At 36.4% G+C, this 16,887-nt stretch overlaps 1 protein-coding gene across 1 annotated transcript; it reads left to right on the top strand.

Moving 5' to 3' along the window:
• The first annotated feature begins 797 nt into the window (after positions 1–797).
• slc25a1b (slc25a1 solute carrier family 25 member 1b) lies at positions 798–16,579 on the top strand. The gene is made up of 9 exons (XM_052118016.1): positions 798–1,112; positions 8,945–9,052; positions 9,830–9,929; positions 12,061–12,199; positions 13,542–13,626; positions 14,118–14,222; positions 16,072–16,187; positions 16,275–16,348; positions 16,433–16,579. The coding sequence occupies exons 1-9, from the start codon at positions 1,001–1,003 to the stop codon at positions 16,545–16,547; spliced, it is 954 nt and encodes a 317-aa protein (XP_051973976.1). The 5' UTR covers positions 798–1,000; the 3' UTR covers positions 16,548–16,579.
• The last annotated feature ends 308 nt before the right edge of the window (positions 16,580–16,887 follow it).

Below are 16,887 nucleotides of genomic sequence, written 5' to 3'. Positions count from 1 at the left end.
TATCATTATTATTGTTTTTATTATTTTTACAGTATTTTTTATAATTCTAATATTATTTGACATATGTAATTTTACATATTTTATATTGTAATAATTATAAAATTATTGTACATTATATTCATTATAATATTATATTATTATTTTTAATAATATTGATAATAACACAAATAAATAAATATAACACTTTTAAATGATAAGTAATACATTAATATATTATGTTATATATAATAAACGATATATTGACATGAATAAAAAGCATGTTGTATTAGTTTCAATTTGTTGTCTTGCATCAAATTTACAATGTTTTCCAAAAAGAATGAATCTTAAACTTTTAAAACGTTTTATGGAGGTAATTTTCCTAAAGTGATGTTATATGGGGCATTTCACATTCAGGCCAATTAACCTTTAAGAGAAACATAAATTAAAAATGTTATTTAAATATTAAATAATAATAATAATAATTGTATTTATAATATAATAATAATAAACGTATTATTACAATGCGACATAATATATATATATATATATATATATATATATATATATATATATATATATATATATATATATATATATATATATATATATAATTTTTTCTGTCACGGTGTTTTGTTACTTTTATTGATGTTTGGAAATATTATTTGAAAAAAAATAAATAAATATATATATATAGTACTTTAAAATTGAAATTCAAAAATCATCTGTTCCACCTTAACAGGACTGTTGCGTTTGACAGAAATACGGCGGTCCGACAGCACTTCACGAGGCCCCGCCCCTTAAAAACATATTCAGGCTTTCTCTGACTGTACGAAAAAACTCTGCGCTGTCAAAAGATCACAGCTGCCCGAGAGAGAGGGAGAGAGAGAGAGAGAGAGAGAGAGAGAGAGAGAGAGAGAGCCTGTCACTTCACTAATGAGCCCCATTTACACCAGACAAAGTACTGTGTAGGACGTGCTGTCAGATTAAGTTTGTCTGCAGACCCAGTTTAAAAACAACCAAAATGTCAGTGAACCCGAAATTTGTGAGTCCTTTCCACAGACCGCACTGTTTATCAGCCGCTGCACCCGCGGGACAAGCAAAACTCACGCACCCGGGAAAGGCCATTTTAGCGGGTAAGTTACATTTTGATCTTATATTTGAAAGTTACATTTTTGACTGATTTCAGATCAGCTGTGCCATTCAGTTTTTGCACGGTCATCCTCACTGTTTACAGTCACTGCTTAATTGATCCCCTACAGGCTGTAAGTCAACGTCACCACAGGCGAGTATACAGAGTGCTTGTGATGTGTGTTAATGTTGGTGTGTATGGAAGGCCAGATTGTCTTTTAATGTTCCCAGCGTTACTCTTATTAATTGCATTTTACTAGTAAACATTTTTTATTACAAAGCTCTACAACTGAATTCTTGCTAGTGTGCTCTGTAATTGAAATTTTATGTGTAAAAATTCAATATAGAAAGATTTAGAATAAAATCTTTACTAGTAAAAATTCCAATTACCGAGCTCAACAGATGCATTTTTACTAGTAAAAAATCACGTATGATATGTTTAATTACAGAGCTCTGCAATTACATTCTTAAGGCTGATTTATGCTTCTGTGTCGAACCTATTGCGTATGCTCGCGTAGTGGCCAACACGTCAGTTTGCATTTTTAGTTCTGTGTTGGTGTCTGCATCATTCTAGCCAAAGTGCTAATTATACATTCTTAAATAAACAAAAACAATGTCATTTGTGTATTCAAAAGTATTTATTAATTTATTATAGCATTAAAAACGTTGAAACCAATGTTGAAATGTGTGTACATATTATATATTATACAAGTGGCCTGTAGTGTTGTCAAAAGTACCGGTACTTCGGTACTAAGTTGGTGAACAGGTGAACTGTTTATCCGAAGAGGTTAAACTTCCGTCAAAAATACCCAATTCCCAATGCACTCTAAGTCCTTGTGGTGGAGTCGTGACTCGCCTCAATCCGGGTGGCGGAGGACGAATCTCAATTGCCTCCACGTCTGAGACCGTCAATCCGCGCATCTTATCACATGGCTTGTTGAGCGTGTTACCGTGGAGACTTAATTCGTGCGGAGGCTTCACGCTATTCTCCACGGCATCCACGCACAACTCGGCACGTGCCCCACCCAGAGCGAGAACCACATTATAGCGACCACGAGGAGGTTTACCCAATGTGACACTACCCTCCCTAGCAACCGGGCCAATTGGTTGCTTAGGAGACCTGGCTGGAGTCACTGAGCACGCCCTGTATTCAAACTCGTGACCCCAGGGGTCGTAACCAGCGTCTTTACTCGCTCAGCTACCCAGGCCGCCATTTTCAACTAATCTTAATGGAATCAAACACAAATCTGAAAGTAATCTACAGAATTTAGAATCATGAAATTTTTTAAATGATGGAATTTCTGTTATAGTGATTAAATAAAAATTCTTTAAGAATCAAAAATAGAATCCTACGGAATGCACAGACATTAACAGATTGATTGCCAAAGGATTGGTTCCAAATTAAGTTTAAAATTCCATTCCTTTAGGATATGTTAATGGCAATGGGCTACTAAACATTTATTTTATTTCTATCTATCTATCTACCCATCTATGGTTAACATGCTTGTCTTGAATGTCTAGTTGTAGTTTTTTCCACCCTTCCCAGCAGTGTCTCAAAGTCAAATTAGTCGGGGTAATGTCTTGCCAGGGCACATGGTTCAGTTTCAATGCAATGAGAGTTAATGGGAAACTTATAATAGTTCCATTCACGTCTAATGATGTGCTGCATGAGTCTCGTCCTGGTCTCAGTAATTGCTCAGTGGACTGGATGCATGAATCAATAGAGTAGATGACATGATCAAAGTGACTTGTTTTTTCTGGCATGTACGAATTAACACAAGAACAAAGTAAGCAGCTGCTTTTTGAATGTTGTTCTTGGCAAAGATGAGGTTAACAAGCAGAATGTGCAACTACGAGTGAACTGAATTGTGATAGATATGTATTAATCACATTTATTTAGTGGTTTTGTTCTGCCTTTAGGTGGGAAATGTAATGTGAGATGCCATTTCATTATCTGTATGTTTAGTTATTTGTTGATTTCATCACGGATAATCGAGTGTACACATGCTCAAATCCTGTTCCACTGGTGCCTAAACGAATGAGCCAGTGGCTCAGTAAAAATATACCTACATCACACCTCCAGGGTTAACACAGAAACACACAAGGCCGTTTATTGCATCATATAGGTCTACTTTGTTTGACTTTAAAAGACGATAAGCAGGATTAGGTACGCCATTCATTCAGAAAGTGCTTTCAGAGTTCTGGTTAGTGAGCTGGCATATGACCAATCCTTCTTTACTTCCTTAAACATTGTGGTAGTGAGTTTGTAATGTGTTATTTGCATTTACTCATACTAAACTTCTCTCCAACTGAAGTTTCCATATTTAAACTATTGTTCCATTCACTACAAATATTATGTTTTGTTTATGACGTATAATGATATATATATATATAATGATTTGACATATTGTCAAATATGGTTTAGATAATTTATATTGAACTACATAATGCGCATAACCGTACACAAATCTGAAATATATGGCCATATATGAATATACATACAGTACATACTACATACATCCATATATATTTTAGAGCTGTCAAAGATAACATGTGTAACAAACACACACTCAACATCTGTGTCGGTAAAGAGCTCTTAACAATATTTGCTCAGAAAACACAAAACAAGCTCAGATGGGACTTGTGATAGAAATCAAGTACATTGCAGCCTATTTAAGGCGCATTTTAATAATCACAGAAACACGTCAAGTCTTAACGATCACCAAGACGCAGAATGAGACCTTTCTGTCTGCAAGCGCTTTTCATGTGGAGTTCAAAGCTGCGCTGATTTTGATGCTCTGACACGAATCATAAATGCTGTTTTATGAATCCTGTAAGAACGTGGATAGCCACAGTCTACCGGCAGATTAATATTGTGGAGGTTGAGGTTGGAGGATGAGAGTTTAAAAGATTTAATCCCCATTGCAATGAATACTCAACCTATATGGGGAGCAGAGCGTGTGAGGAGAACGGAGCGAGCTCGGAGCGGTGACCAGAAAGGTGATAATTTCACCTGAGCGGCGAGCGCCTTTTTGAAGATTCCTCTCCGGTCTCTCAGGCCGCTCAGTGCCGCTCGCTCAACCCAGAATGCGCTTCATGATATGCTGGTTTGGGAATCTGCTAAATAAGCAATAGGCCTGAGGTTATGGAGCTCTAACATTGTTTTAGTGAAGTTGCAAACCTTATAACCTCAATGAATGCAAAGCGTTAATCAAAGTTAGCGCACCCTCAATTGAATATGTAAGTTTAACAATACTGTATATTGGCAAAGCATATTACCTTGAATAGCGGCGAACACACACAAAACCAAGAAACATGTATGATCTTACAGATCAGTGTGTCCAAATTTGCAGGTGTTGCATTCTGCTTTCATGCCTCATTATACAATTTAGCATTTGATTGGTTAATATTTCCGCTCTCGCATCAAGAATTTCATTGCAGAATTATCTCACTTAATCGACCGCCTGATGCTTTCGATTTCTGCTCTGGGATAAAGTGGCTCATAACTGGTGGTCAGTTTCCCAAAGCCAAATCCACACCTTAACAAGAAGTGAAATGTAAAAAAAAATTATTCTAGATTAGTGGCAGTTCTATATGGGGCTCATGGTGCGAGCCGCTGAAAAACAGCGAGGGATGACGCAATCACCAACGACATCGGATTAGCGCATGTTTACATTGACCAACAATTCAAAAATAGTGCTGATGCCATATGAGAATGCATTTTGTGTGAAGTCTGCCTTGGAAAAATTAAAAACGTGTTTACAAAATAGAGTTGTTAATATGACGTTAAAGCATACCTGACTTTCTCTCATTTTTCCACCCCTCCTCCAGCTGTACTCCCGATTTACAATTTCTCCAGATAAACTCACGATTTTCCGCATCCACACTTTGCTCATGAGAATGTATTGGACCTCTAGGTAGGGTTACCACACATCCCATAAAATACGGGATTGGCTCGTATTTAAATATGGAATGATGCGTCCCATATCGAATAGACACGGGACGCGATTTGTATCATAAGGGGTGAGGGGGGTCGTCTAAAAAGTCCACACATTGTGCTAAAACGGTGGATATTTTAATTGGAAAAACACAAGGTTAAATGTTCAATAAGATGTACAAAATTACACCGATCCAACAATGTATGAAGAAGTACAGGTGAAGGAAACAAATCAATAATTAAAATAAAGTAAATAATGTAAAAATAGTAAACCAATTATAAATAATTGAAGAAAAATTATTGTATGTTTTGTCATGTGTCAGGAAAGTTCTCAGCACATAAGAAAGTATATGCACTTTTTATTATTAATAATAATTAATAATAACTCTCAAAGCATTTATTAATTGCATGCATGTCCATTACTGGCATGCATGTCCAAAATTGTTCTAAAATTGATTAGAGCTGTTCGTCAGGAAAAATGAGTTCAATTATTTCCCTTCAGGGCCTTTATGTGGTTCATGGAGACCAGCAAGTCAAACAGGTTGGATATGTACCCCTCCTGTAGATATCCTGCTGACTGACCTGATATTTAGATAGATAACAACTTGTCAGTTGTCTGTGTAAACCCTGTGTTTTGTATTTATTAAAACAAAGTCCTAAATGTCCTGAGAGCATACAAACTAGATCCAGGATTTATCAATGAGTGCAGAAGATCATTAAAACACTTTAAACAAAATTGTTCATCAATGCAATTAAATAATTGCCATTTGATATTGGAGGAATTTCAGTTTAATCCCACTATCGTTGATACAATAACAGCAATACTAAACAGTTAATTTATGCAGGGTGTTTTAATTAGCTGTCTTTTAAAATGCTCAACATCTCACAGTTGCAAGATACAGTTTTAAGAATAAATAGCATACAATCCTTGGCATTGTATTTGACATTGTATACATATTTTTAGATCGTACAGTATGCATTTTTAGTGCATTCTGTTGGGGTAAAACACAAATGAGATCTCTTAAATAGACAACTGTGACAATAAATGGAGAATTTTGCTTAAGTTAATACTTAAAAGAAACACAACTCCACTGAGTCTCCTGAGCTAAGTAAGAGCAAACATTTTCCTCTGTGTTTTATGTAGTGTACAACAATGTCTGCTTGATGAATTGAACTTTTAAAGTTGAAAAGTGAACTTGATTGTTCACCTATAGCTTTGTGCATCTCTGCATGCATGGCATAGTAAAAGTGAATTGTAAAGTTGAATGTGATTAAAGAGTAGGACATTTAGTTCACAGTCACACCCGTCTGTAGTGAGCAGAGGGGACTGAACCAATAGAAGCCAGACACCCCCTCCCCCCCACTGCTGCCTGCTGTTCAACTGCAGATGTGCTCCACAGTGACATTTAAGGAGGAACAACAATTGCTATTTGCAGAGAAATATGCAATATAGAGAGATAATTTAATTGAACACATTTAATGAAATTATATGATTTTTTTAAATGTAAACATTTTTAATAAAATTACTTCTATAATACTATATAAATCTTATTAACAGATTTAAAGATGTCCAGGTCACATTTCACCATAAAATAATAATAATAATAAAAATAAAATATATATATATATATATATATATATATATATATATATATATATATATATATATATATATATATATATATATATAAAATATTTTTATTATGCATTAGGGGTACAACAGGGCTAAAATTACAAAATACGTCATTTTCAGTTTTGTTCTAGGTGACTAAATCAGAAGTTTATAATTACTTAAAATATGTATGTTTTTATTTATTTAGCACCTTTTAGTAATTTAGCACAAAGTGCTTCAAAAATCTAAAAACATTCAGTGAAACATAAGTTAAAAACAAAAAATGACAAAATAGAAAAGTAAGTTTATACAACTGAGTTTTTAAACGAGACTTAAAAACAGTCACAGATTCAGCAGATCTAATGTCCCAGGACAGGTTGTTCCATAATCGCGTGTCCTTCACTACAAATGCTCCATCACCTTTTGTTTTGTATCTGGTCTAAGAGGTCCCGCTATTTCATAAGGTCTTAAAAGTTCTGCTAAATTATCTCGTGCCAACCCATGTAATGCCATATATGTAATTAATCAAATCTTAAAATCAGCAACCGCAGCATTTTGCATTGATTGTAGCTGTCCTAAAGGGCATTGATTTAAAGTTGAAAACTTAAAATATGCATTACAATAATCAAGGCAAAAATAAATAAAAGCATGAATAAGCTTCTCTGTATGCCTAAAACTCAAAACCTGTCTCACCTTGGAAATGTTCCTTAACTGATAAAAACAAGACTGAACTAACTTCCTGATGTGATGTTCGAAATTTACAATTTTGGCGTCAAAATAAATGGCCAAATTTCTCACCACCTCCTGAATATTCGGGACCACCTGATTAAGTGCTGACTCAATCAGATTTTTTATGTTATATTTTTATGATTAAGACAACCTCTGTTTTATCTGAATTTAACTGCAGAAAATCACATGCCATCCAATTATTTTATATCTACTATACACACTTGAAGAACATTTAAACTAGACAATGACAAATATAACTGTATGTCATCTGCATAGAAATGAAAATAGTTAATTTTGTATTTTTGAATCACAGAACGAAGGGGTGACATACAGTATATAGAAAAAACTAAACGGCCCTAACACAGATCCTTGCGGAACACCACAATTTATAGTTGAACAAGAGGACATCTCATCTCCAAAAGACACCACAAATTTCCTATTTGACATATAGGAAACAAACCAGTCTAAAGCCACCCCGTATATTCCCACCCTTCTCTTTAATGTATCAAACACTGCCATTAAATCAAGCAACACAAACATATCTGTACTCAGAAGCACTATATCGTGTAAACAGTTTACGCTTAAAACGTTAAAGTCTCCGTATACATAAGTCAGGTATATGAGGTCTCATTTGAAAGTGTAGAATCTGAACTTTTCAGAAATCACTTAAGCATTTATGTTACTTTAAATAACAATACAAGGCCTCAATACATTTGTATTGCCCCCCAGAGGTAATGGGGTAGAAATATTTATATAATAATAAAAGTTATAATTTAAAAAATATATATTTTACTGCCCTAATACCACAGTTTGAAAGATTTTCAAAAGAATCACAAAGTGAAATATGATTTCTGTAAGTTATGTTCCATTAACTGCTGCTGTAAGCCCCAAATAGCTAAAATTACCTGCTTTTACTTTAGGCAGTTTTCTAAAAATTAAACAATGTTTATTTGTCTGTGAGGTCCAGTGTTATATTTTAGATGCCAGAACAAAATGTGCCATCCAGAAGGAAAATCAACAGAAAATATGTTTTTGACTATTGTTGAAAAATAAAGTTTTATATTATCGCAAAAGAGAGGATCTCAGCTTTCTAATGACATTTAGATCGAGCTTGTTGTCCACTCAGAGGCCGAGATATTCAGTGAAACAATGAGGGGGGTGCTTGAACTGAATATTAGACTGAATGTCTATGGACGAGCACATCTGCAGAGGCTAAAATGCGTTAGAGCGCCCCCTACATTTCAGATCTGTATATTGTGATGGAATGTGATAGAGAACATTTTTTTTCTAGTGCTTTTCAAAGCGAGGTAGAGAAAACAGAACCAGAATTACATGTTTACAAATTTAGGAAAACAAAAACAGTTTAAAAAAGATTATTATTTATGAATAATTGGAGTCTTTTTTATTGTATTTGGTCAGTTCTCTGAAACATTAGACCCATTTTTAGCAATTTAGAGTATGTGTGAATGATGAGTTTTTAAATTTGAGTGTGAAAACTTTCGGCCTCAGCACAAAAATGCACCAGAGTTTAAGGGTTCAATTAAGTTTTTGTTTTGCAGGTGGGATCGCTGGAGGTATTGAAATCTGCATCACGTTTCCTACAGAGTATGTGAAAACACAGCTACAGCTAGATGAAAAGGCAAACCCCCCTCGATATAAAGGCATTGGTGAGTATTGGTTTTTTAAACATTGAAAATACTCTTTATGTGGTCGATTCCTGACACTCATCAATGATTTTCCAGGAGAACTGAATCTAAGGCTTTACTAAAAAAATATTTCAGCATTTTGGGTGCAGACACAGTTCTTCTGCAAAAATGAAGTACTTTCAGGTTTAAAGTTCAGTGCACTAGATCTGATACAATCCGTTAACGTTAGGGTTACAGTTTATCAGTCGCTGGACTTTGGAAGGTGGCCCTTTTTCACAACACTCTTATCAGCACTGATAGTTGAACCCTGGGCGTTTGTTAGCCAATAGTGCGATTGCAACCTGCTATGTCACGTTTCAACAGTCCGAGGGTTCACACTGGTCATGTTCTCTTTTTGGATTCATGAATCATTTACCATTTCAACTGCAGGGGATCCACGTAAGAACAACCTGAAGAGGAAATTAATGCTTTTAATAATTAATTCCCTCCCGTGTTTCCAAATGATTTGCATTTTAAATGTTTCGCCAGCTCAAAAGCTAATGCAAATAGTGCATAGCCAGTGCCTAATGTCACTGCGACACCAGTTGATTAAAAGTCACAGAGGATAAATGGTTTAGAATAGTGAAGTTCTTACAGCATTTGAGCGCAGATGACACTTGCTTTAAAATTTTGTTATCTAATGCAACAAAAATTAGACATGTACAAGTCTCCAAATACTTTTCAGGGCCACTGTAGATTGCGAAATGGATAATAATGTTGAAATCGCAACCTTCTCTGTGGTTTTGTCCTCTTGCACAGCTGACTGTGTGAAACAGACAGTGCGTGGTCATGGTGTGAAGGGACTGTACAGGGGTCTGAGCTCTCTGCTCTATGGATCTATTCCCAAAGCTGCGGTGAGGTAAGCATTCTCATGCCCTCTGGAACCATTACATCAAAATACATTGAAGGGGATAGTTGTGTCATCATTTGCCTACCCTTGTGTCCTTCCAAAACAGCATACTTTCTTCTGTGGAACACAAAAGGAGATGTTTTGAAGAATGCTCATGCTACTTTTATTCCATACAATGAAAACATACAGTGACCAGAGACTGTCAAGTACCAAAAAAATCAACATAAAAGTACTCCAAACTTGTGTACTATATTCCAAACCTTCTAAAGTCATGAAATTTAAGTTGTTATAAAGCACAGCAGTGCCCGTCCCATTCCTATTTCCCATACAGTTTTTTCCATAGAGATTTCATAAAGTCCTTTATACTGTAAAAGAGTTGCAAGCCATGAACCAAACCATCCAGTTCCGAGGAGAATCACAACATTGCAAACTTTGATTTGAAAATACGACAAAAAGACAAAGATACAAGACTGTGTACTTAACGTCTTTTACATTTAGTCATTTAGCAGACACTATTATCCAAAGCGACTTACAAATGAGGAACATAGCAAGCAATTTGTCATACAAAGTTCAACAACACTACAGTGTTGTACTGTCAAGCTCTCATGTAACAAATCTTTTGATGGGATATTTTAAAAACAAGCTTGGCGCTAACGAACTTGCCGAACCTCGCTGCCCATGAGAATATACAAGATATGTTAATATCGGGGCGGCTGTGGCTCAGTTGGTAGACTGGGTCGGCCACTAATCCCAGGGTTGGTGGTTCGATTCCTGGCCCACACGACTCCACATGCCGAAGTGTCCTTGGGCAAGACACTGAACCCCAAGTTGCTCCCAATGGCAGGCTAGCACCTTACATGGCAGCTCTGCTGTCATTGGTGTATGAGCGTGAATGTGTGGGTGAATGGGACACAGTGTAAAGTGCTTTGAATACCGAAAAGGTTAAAAAGGCGCTATATAAGTGCAGACCATTTACCATTAAAGACAAAATGCCATAAGCAGACTTTCAAAAACAGACCGAGCTTTTGTTTGCAGTACAAAGTGTTCATGAACTGCAACTATTTATTTATAAGTGTTCATAATTTTCAGGTGTGATCAGCTGCACTTTCAATGCATGTGTTTGCCAGTTAATTAGCAACACCAATGTGCCGGATTGAGCAGCTTGAGCAACTATGGAAAAATGACAATCTCCAATCATTTTTCATCGCAGTCTGAAGAAAAAAAATGGACGATTTGTCGGACCCTCTTTGAATAGCGCCATAGGAATCCATTATTACCGTTCAAAAGCTCATTCGGAACGAACAATTGCATAAAAAAAATGGGTTTGGTGTGAACAGGCTCCATTCAAAATGTTCTCCTCCACTGTAGCTCTCAAATCTCATTCACGCTAGCGCATATTCAAACCAACAATTATTGCAAGTGGTGCAATAAAATATCCAATGTTTGTTTTGAGCGACCTGTTCAGCTAGACGCAACAACATTGACTCAACCAATGGTGTAAGTTGTGAACGGGACTATCTGTTTGTCCGATTGATGGCAGATGCGGCAAATTCAGTGCTGTTTGGCTCAGGTGGTAGAGCGGGTCGGCCGCTAATTACTGGGTTGGCGGCGGTTCGATTCCTGGCCCACATGACTCCACATGCTGAAGTGTCCTTGGGCAAGACACTGAACCCCAAGTTTCTCCCAGTGGCAGGCTAGTGCCTTGCATAGCAGCTCTGCTGTCATTGGTGTGTGAGTGTGAATGTGTGTGTGAATGGGTGAATGGGCACAGTGTGAAGCGCTTTGGTAACCTCTAAGGTTAAAAAAGGGCGCTCTATATGTGCAGACCATTTACCATTAAATGTAATATCTTGCGTCCTTACAAACATACCACTCATCTTACTTTTGATTAGATCTATGTTTATCTATGTTTATCAGTGGAATACGCTTCCGTAACTTTTAGGCAATGATTAAGACCACAATGAGGCCTTGCAGGGGTCGAACCAGAAACCCTCATGTTACCATCCCAGAGAGTTAACCACTATACCACAGCACCCCAACACAGTTTAAAAAAAAAAAAGTTTAGTTTTTTTGGAAGTTTTTGCTATGAAAAGGCACTTTGTTCAGGTTCTGTACTGTGATGTGTTCTCTTCGCCTGCAGGTTTGGCGTGTTTGAGTTCCTTAGTAATAAGATGAGGGATGAGTCTGGTAAATTGGACAGCACACAAGGGTTAATCTGCGGTCTGGGTGCAGGAGTGGCGGAGGCTGTTGTTGTGGTGTGTCCTATGGAGACTGTTAAGGTGTGTGAGATTATATTTAACTGAAAATGCTTTCTAAATAATGCATTAATTATAGGGATGCACCGAGATGAACATTTTTGGCCAATACCTATTTTAACAAATAACCATTGGCTAAGACCTTTGCCGATACAGATATTTTGCCACTTACCTTATTTTGTCACTATTTTGCTCAGGAATTGTGTTTTAAAAACGTACAAAGAGGTACAAAATATTTGTTCTGTTTTTGCAGTTCAAAGCAACAGAACTCACATTTTACATGTTTGTACTATTTATAATAGATCATCAGATTCATAGTATGCAAATATATTATGTTGGGAAATTCCACAGAAATGTCAACCACATCAATTAAAACTAAAAAGCTACCAAAGGAACAAAACGCCCTTTTAAATTCTATAGTTGTGTAATGGATAATGGAAAATGTTGTCCATACCGCTAGAGGGCGCCGCTTGCTTACACAATCCCTAAAGTGTCTATTTTTAAACGCAGCCTTTCAAGCTTTTGTAATCACGCAAGACCTAATTGCGATTTCAATTTTAACTCAATCAGTTATGCAGCCTTAATGGATACCATACCTATGTCTCATAAGTCAAAGTTGGCTGTTTTCAAAGCATTTGAATGGATCACGTAAAGGGAAGTGCTGCTTTCATAATGTCACGTAACGACAGGTTTTCCCTTCTACCCATTCCAACAGTGCCAACTCTTCTACATTCTGTGGCATCATTATTTATGGATTGTGCATTAGAATTCAAAGAGTTTTTACAAAGTGTGATGATGATTAATTATAAATGAACTATCAGTTTTTCATATTGGGCGTTTTCATGCTTAAACCTATTTGCTGATGGTTTTAATTTGGTCATAAACTGGCCGATAAATATCGACGGCTGATACATTGGTGCATTGCTAATGCTAATTGATAGTTTAGAGCCTAATGCTTTGGGATTCGTCCGTCTACACTGAAAGCAAACAATGTGACACAACTTAACTAAAATGCTCCTGAACTAAAATTATATGTGTTGTAGATTAGTTGCAGTACATCACTTTGCTTACTTGCAATCTATGCACAGTGTTCATCATTTCCCACGAGGACAAATATGAAGTACCATTTTAGTTGTGCTGTATCACTCATTGGTAATAGTTAGTCTGGCTTTCAAACCACAGGTTTGGAAATGTCAGGTTTTTCATGCAAGAACATACTTATGGGATGATTATGATAAGCAGACGTAGAGTGTCTGTTTCTGAGTACGTTGTTATAAATGCATACATCTCTTTGAAATATAAGGGGAAAACCAATAACCAATATAAAAATATATACATTTTAAGTCTGTTTCTCTGTCAATTTTAGGTGAAATTTATCCACGATCAGTCCTCAGCAAATCCAAAGTACAGAGGCTTTTTCCATGGCGTCAGAGAAATAGTGAGAACACAAGGTACATTTAAGGAGTGCATGAGTTTAACTGCAGCACCACCTTCTGGAAAACAAACACACTTACAACAGTTTCATCTGAAAAAATATATGCATGCATGCCAACAAAGCTGCTTTGTAAATTTATTTCGAAAATGAAATTATTTGCTTTTTTTGTCTGTCTCAAATAACTAACTAGGATTTTTTTTATTTACCTCAAAGTATCATTTAAATCATTTTTATTTATTTTTACATTATCAGTCTTTAGAAGCTCAATATGCACTGCAGTGTGACTATTTTGTGTTTTGCATTTTCATTGATCGTACCATGTCACAAGAACATCATGTTATTGCCAACAACCCATGAGACTGTCACACTCCAATCACACTCAAATCTAATCCATTATTTTAGTCATTATAGTCATGCATCCAATAATATTCTTAAGATTGTGTTAGTCTAGTTTGTAAGTCTCATAAACCACAAGTGCATTTTTTAAGTTGTTTCGTATTCTTTCAGGACTCAAAGGAACTTATCAGGGCTTGACAGCGACTGTACTGAAGCAGGGATCAAACCAGGCCATACGATTCTATGTAATGACCTCATTGAGAAACTGGTACAAAGGTATGTGAAATGAAGCCACAGTTATCAATTGTAATAGTCTAATCAATAGAGTTAGACCGATGTATCTGTGTTTTTTTTTTATATTGTTATCAGCAAAAATATATGTTAATATTTTTTTTCTTCTAAATCTTAATGAAGGATTCAACTGTTAGAACGGGTTGATTACACAGTTTAACAGCGACCTCTAGAGGTGAAATATAAACATTCATTGACACCTCAGGGGGATGCATATATGAGGTCCCACTTTATATTTTGTGTCTTTAACTACATTGCACTAACATTTAAACACATACAATACCCATTGCATTTATTGTGTAACTGCATGTTGTTCTGCAAAATTCTCACAAGATTCACATTTGCTGCTACTGAGGTTGAGGTATGGGTAGGTTTATGAGTTAGGGTTAGGGGTTAGGGTAAAGGTTGGTTTAGGGATATTTTTAGGGTCAAGGGTAAGGTTAACAGTGTAACTACAGATGTAATTAAATATAAGTACAATGCACATACATAAGAAGTACATTGCATCAAATGCTTACGTACATAGTAGTTAAAGACACTTAATATAAAGCGGGTCATAGATTAATTTGATCAATACTTAAAGGGAGAGTTCACCCAAAAATGAAACTTCAGTCATTGTTTACTCACCCCTGTGTTGTTGTAACTCTAAATTACTTTGTTTCTCTTTTTTATTTATTTATTTATCTTCTATCCCCTTTTCTCCCAATTTGGAATTCCCACTACTTAGTAGGTCCTCGTGGTGGCGCGGTTACACACCTCAATCCGGGTGGATCAGTTGCCTCTACTTCTGAGACCGTTAATTGGTGCATCTTATCACGTGACTTGTTGTGCATGACACCGCGGAGACTCACAGCATGTGGAGGCTCATGCTACTCTCCACGATCCACACACAACTCACCACACGCCCCATTGATAGCGAGAACCACTAATCGTAACCACGAGGAGGTTACCCCATGTGACTCTACCCTCCCTAGCAACCGGGCCAATTTGGTTGCTTAGGTGACCTGGCTGGAGTCTCTCAGCACACCCTGGATTCAAACTTGTGACTCCAGGGGTCGTAGTCCACGTCAATACTCTCTGAGCTACCCAGACCCCCTTTCTTTCTTTTTCTTAACACAAAGGGAGACTTTGTGAAATAATTTTGTGCTCATTGATGTCATACAATGGCAGTTTATGGTGACCACCTCTTCAAAAGCTTCAAAAGAACACAAATTTATAATTCATGATTGGGCATGGGATAATTTAGTAGACTTCTGAATTATACTTTTGCTTTCTTTTGAAGCTTGAAGAGGTGGTCATCATAAACCGCCATTGTATGACATCACTGAGCACAGCATTTTTTCACAATGTCTCCCTTTGTGTTAAGAAAAAGAAAGTCATATAGAGTTATAACAATACAGGGGTGAGTAAACAATGACAGAAGTTGCATATTTGGGTGAACTATCTCTTTAAATGTAGTGCATTCCGTCATTTCAAAATAAAAGTCCCGAAACAATTATTGAATTCCGGGCTTGTTTATAGTTAAAAGTCTGCGTTATGCCTCAATTCTGCACAATAAACTGCATCTGGGATTTTGTTCACTTTGGACTCTTGTAGTCTCTGTGTATGTGCCCGTCATAGTAAGGAAAGACTAAGACATTTTTTTACATTCTAAAAACTATCGCCCGATTAATCTGTTATCGGCTTTTCCCGCCACCTTAGTTATCGGTATAGGCAAAATCCACTATAGCTCAACCTCAAGTAATTGAGTAGAATTATCATCAAGTGTAATTATCAAAGGATCTGTATGAATCAATCACTCTGGCTAATATCACTATTTATTCTCAAAAAACAGGTGATAACCCCAATAAGACTATTAACCCCTTCATAACTGGAATGTTCGGAGCGATTGCTGGAGCTGCAAGTGTGTTTGGTAATACACCAATGGATGTGATCAAAACTAGATTACAGGTGTGTTAGAAAATACAACATACAACATTGAAAACATAAACATGATGGCTTGGTGGCATTAAATGTAACATATAATGATATTGACAGGGGTTGGAGGCTCACAAATATAAGAGCACCCTTGACTGTGCCATCAAGATCATGAAACACGAAGGACCGGCAGCGTAAGTCAACATGATGCTAATCATGTATCAAGTATATGGTCGAGATTTTATATGTACTCACTTAAATGTCTCTTTGTACACTAGATTCTACAAAGGCACCGTTCCCAGGTTAGGTCGCGTGTGTCTGGATGTGGCTATTGTGTTCATCATCTATGAGGAAGTTGTGAAAGTTCTCAACAAAGTGTGGAAGACGGATTAATGGATCTGTGAGGTGGACCAAATATGGTGATGGGCGGAGTTAAGCCTTCATGGCATCATACCGATGTGGGAACATTTACTCTGGGGCCAAAATACCTGCGCACAGCTGACGACAAATAGTCACTGGAATGTACTTAATTCTTCTTATTTAATCTAGATTTACCCGACTAATGTGAGAAAGATGCTAAACACTTGAAAATTCGACTAAAGATAAATGTTTTTTTTTAATGCTAAATCCAATTTTAATAATCAATATTTTTAGTAATTTTTTTTAAAGGTTGATTTTTGTTAGTGCTCAAGTTTTAACAATATTATATTTTCTTAAGTGCAATTTACCAGCT

The sequence above is a fragment of the Xyrauchen texanus genome, chromosome 44 (assembly GCF_025860055.1).
Source record: "Xyrauchen texanus isolate HMW12.3.18 chromosome 44, RBS_HiC_50CHRs, whole genome shotgun sequence".
Taxonomy (NCBI): Eukaryota; Metazoa; Chordata; class Actinopteri; order Cypriniformes; family Catostomidae; genus Xyrauchen; species Xyrauchen texanus.
The sequence above is the reverse complement of the archived record's forward strand: the minus strand, read 5'-3'. Positions and strand labels throughout refer to the sequence as shown.